Source organism: Anastrepha obliqua, chromosome 6 (assembly GCF_027943255.1).
Source record: "Anastrepha obliqua isolate idAnaObli1 chromosome 6, idAnaObli1_1.0, whole genome shotgun sequence".
NCBI classification, from domain to species: domain Eukaryota; kingdom Metazoa; phylum Arthropoda; class Insecta; order Diptera; family Tephritidae; genus Anastrepha; species Anastrepha obliqua.
The window spans coordinates 50361335-50364909 of NC_072897.1; the positions used below are offsets into that span (position 1 = coordinate 50361335).

The 3575-nt window shown below is 45.9% G+C and overlaps 1 protein-coding gene across 1 annotated transcript; it reads left to right on the plus strand.

The window, feature by feature from the left end:
• The first annotated feature begins 243 nt into the window (after nt 1–243).
• LOC129250510 (uncharacterized) lies at nt 244–1266 on the plus strand. Its single transcript, XM_054890134.1, has one exon. It carries the CDS (start codon nt 244–246, stop codon nt 1264–1266), a length of 1023 nt encoding a protein of 340 aa, XP_054746109.1.
• Nucleotides 1267–3575: the final 2309 nt, after the last annotated feature.

Here is a 3575-nt window from a genome sequence, read left to right on the forward strand (position 1 = left end):
TATAAGAGGCTCAGACGGAGCAAAAAACAAAGAGAAGGAAACACCAGTGGGTGGGTGCTGCATCGGAAAACCCGCTGGAGAGGGAAAATGTGCAACTGAAAAGCAGAAGGCACTACAGGTAAAAATGATGAGTCTAGGAGAAGCTATTGACTCTCTCCTGGCGTACTACAAAGGCCGTCACAATGTGCATCACGAAAAAAAAAGATCGGTTCACTTATAAAAAAGAGGCACACCGAAGCTATTATGTTGATGGAAGAGTGTGAGAAACAGCAGACAACTCCAAAAAAGAATACGTCAAAAACCTCAGACGTTAACAATATTAGAAAAGAATGTTCGGGTATAATTACACAATCGGTTAAAAGGACGAGAACAAGAGTCAGTCCTAGCACGCAAGGAACTGGCAACCCGGTCGTGAACGCACTATCGCCTGCGGCAAAAAAAAGGTGTGCAACGGCAGCGATTCATCAGACAAAACCAGTACAGGCACCAATTAAAGGCCAAAATGCCGGCTGGACGGTTGTCAAACCAAGAAAAGAAAAGAAGCCGCCTAAATTGGTGAGGACAAGGCCTGATGCTATAATCATATCCAAGTCTGAAAATGCTACGTATGCTGACATTCTGCGTAAGGTAAAAACTTCGGACTCTCTCAAGACTCTCGGAGAAGATGTTAAAGCAATCCGCAGAACAGCTAAACAGGAATTGATCATAGAGCTTAAAGGGGCACCGCACGGAAAAACATCAGAATATCAGACAGCGATTGAAGATGTTCTGAAAACCGCAGCAAAAGTGATGGTTAAAACTCACACTGTAACAATACAGTGCAGAGATCTGGATGAGGTAACCACTGCAGAAGAATTGTGTGACGCGCTTCATGCCCAATGCAATATTAAACGTCCAGATACAGCGGCGGTAAGAAGCCTAAGAACGGTGTACAACGGTACACAGACGGCCTTCATTGTCCTCCCAGCCGGAGATGCGAAAAAGGTGTTAGAGGCTCAACGTGTGCGAATTGGATGGGTGTCCTGCCGGGTACGAAAGGTCGATTCTCCTAAGCGTTGCTTCAAGTGCTGGGGTTACGATCATGTCGCTCAAAAGTGCAAGGAGCAAATAGACAGATCGGGACTCTGTAGAAAATGTGGTCAGGAAGGCCATAAGGCACTTACTTGCAAAAATCCTGAACAATGTGCACTGTGCAAGGGGAACCATGCAGCTGACAGCTACAAATGTCCGTTAGCTAAAAAGGCGCGAAGAGAAGCCATCCAATGAGGGTTTTACAGCTTAATCTCAACCACTGTCAAACTGCCCAAGAACTCCTGGAGCAGACCATGCAAGAGCACAAAATAGATATTGCCCTTATATCCGAGCAATACAAAAACATCGATGGTTATTCCTGGACGTCGGATGGTTCAAACAAGGCGGCGATTTGGACAATGGGACATATTAAGCCGCAGAGCAAAATGATGACTGCCAAACACGGCTTTACATGGGTTAAGACGAAAGGCATCTATTTCTTCAGTTGTTATGCTCCACCGAGCCTCACCGCAGAAGAATATGAACGAATGCTGACAGCCTTGGCATTTGAGGCACGTGGCAAGCATCCAGTACTTATAGCCGGCGATTTCAATGCCTGGTCTACTACCTGGGGAAGTACGCGTACTAGCAGACGTGGCAGAGTGCTTTTGGAAAGCCTGGCACCATTTGACCTGGAATTGCTTAATGTGCCTGGTAAATTCACTTTTGAAACCGAAAGAGGATGCTCGATAGTGGATCTCGCCTTCGCCCATAATACTATAGCACGCAACGCAACATGGAATGTAAGCTCTATCTACACGTACAGCGATCATAAGGCAATAACCGTCGATATACTAATGGGTGTAGAAAATAGCGATTTTCGCCCTCAAAGAGCACAGCAAAGAGGATGGAAGAGACAATCTTTTGATCCCGAAGTTTTCAACATGAGCTGGAACGCTTGCCTAACTCTAGATAGCGCTGGAGAAATGAAAGCAGAAGGCATGACGGCGGTCATAAGCAACTGTCTCAGCAAGGCCTGCGACGCGACCATGCCTAGGGTATCTGCAAGGCCACACAGAAAAGCAGTATATTGGTGGAATAGTCGCATAGCAAAAATAAGAGGAGACTGCAATAGTGTGCGCAGAAAGCTGAAGCGAGCTCGTGGTACACCAGCTATCGACGCATTATTAGCACACCATAAAACCTGTAAAGCTACGCTTAAAAAAGCTATAAAGGCTAGTAAAAATTGTTGTTTTCAAGAGCTTTGCAATAGCGTGAACGTCGACCCCTGGGGAATGGGATACAAGGTTGTAATGAGAACTATCAAGAATCCAAGAGCACCACAGCCAACGTGCCCAGCCCTATTGCGAGTAGTGGTTTCCACATTATTTCCATATCAGGTGGAGTCTAACCCATGTCAGACACAATGGGTGATGGCGGCTAACATCCCAGAAGTCACCACACAAGAAGTGCTTTCCACCGTACAGCGCATTGCGGATAACAAAGCTCCGGGCTTAGATGGCTTCCCAAATGTAGCTGTGAAAGCAGCAATTAAATCAACACCCGAGGTTTTTGCTAAATTGTACAACACATGTCTCAACGAAGGCGTTTTCCCAAAAGTGTGGAAGAAACAGAGGTTGGTACTGCTACCCAAACCAGGGAAGCCGCCGGACCATCCATCGTCATACCGTCCACTCTGTATGCTAGATACACTCGGCAAAATACTAGAACGCATCATATGTAACAGAATGCAAGAGTTCCTAGAGAAACCAACAGGGCTTTCCCCAAACCAATACGGCTTTAGAAAAGGCCGCTCAACCGTGGACGCAATACAAGCTGTAATGAGTATTGCTCGTCAAGCCACTAGCGGCAGGAAATGGAAAGGCGGCTCGAAGAAATACTGCGCTGTTGTTACCTTAGATATAAAAAATGCGTTCAACTCCGCAAGCTGGCCCCAAGTTATGAGTGCACTGAGAGGATTCGCGGTGCCGAAATACCTGCAAAAAATCATATCAAGCTACTTTGAAAACAGGCTCTTGCTTTATGATACTGACAACGGAATAGGAACATATAAAGTAACTGGCGGTGTCCCACAGGGCTCGGTGCTTGGCCCAACTCTTTGGAATGCTATGTATGACGGTATCCTCAAGCTTGAGCTTCCTGAAGATGCTACCCTCATTGGATACGCAGACGACATTGCGTTGGTGGTAGTGGGAAAGCATCTGGACGTGTTGCAAGCGTTATGCAACGATGCAATTGTAAGAATTCGAAGATGGCTTAAAAATGTGAAGTTAGAACTTGCAGCTCAAAAAACTGAAGTCGTATTACTAACAACACGACGGGTACGTGAAGAGCTAGTGATTACGGTAGCTGACCATGACATAAGGTCGCAGCCATATATCAAATATCTGGGAGTACTCATTGACTCGAAAATGACCTTTAAGCATCATTTAGAGTCAGTCAGTGAAAAAGCCGTAAGAATAAATAACGCGTTGACTAGACTAATGCGTAATACTGGCAGCCCTCGCGCAAGTATACGAAGACTCCTGTTAACAGTCACAAGC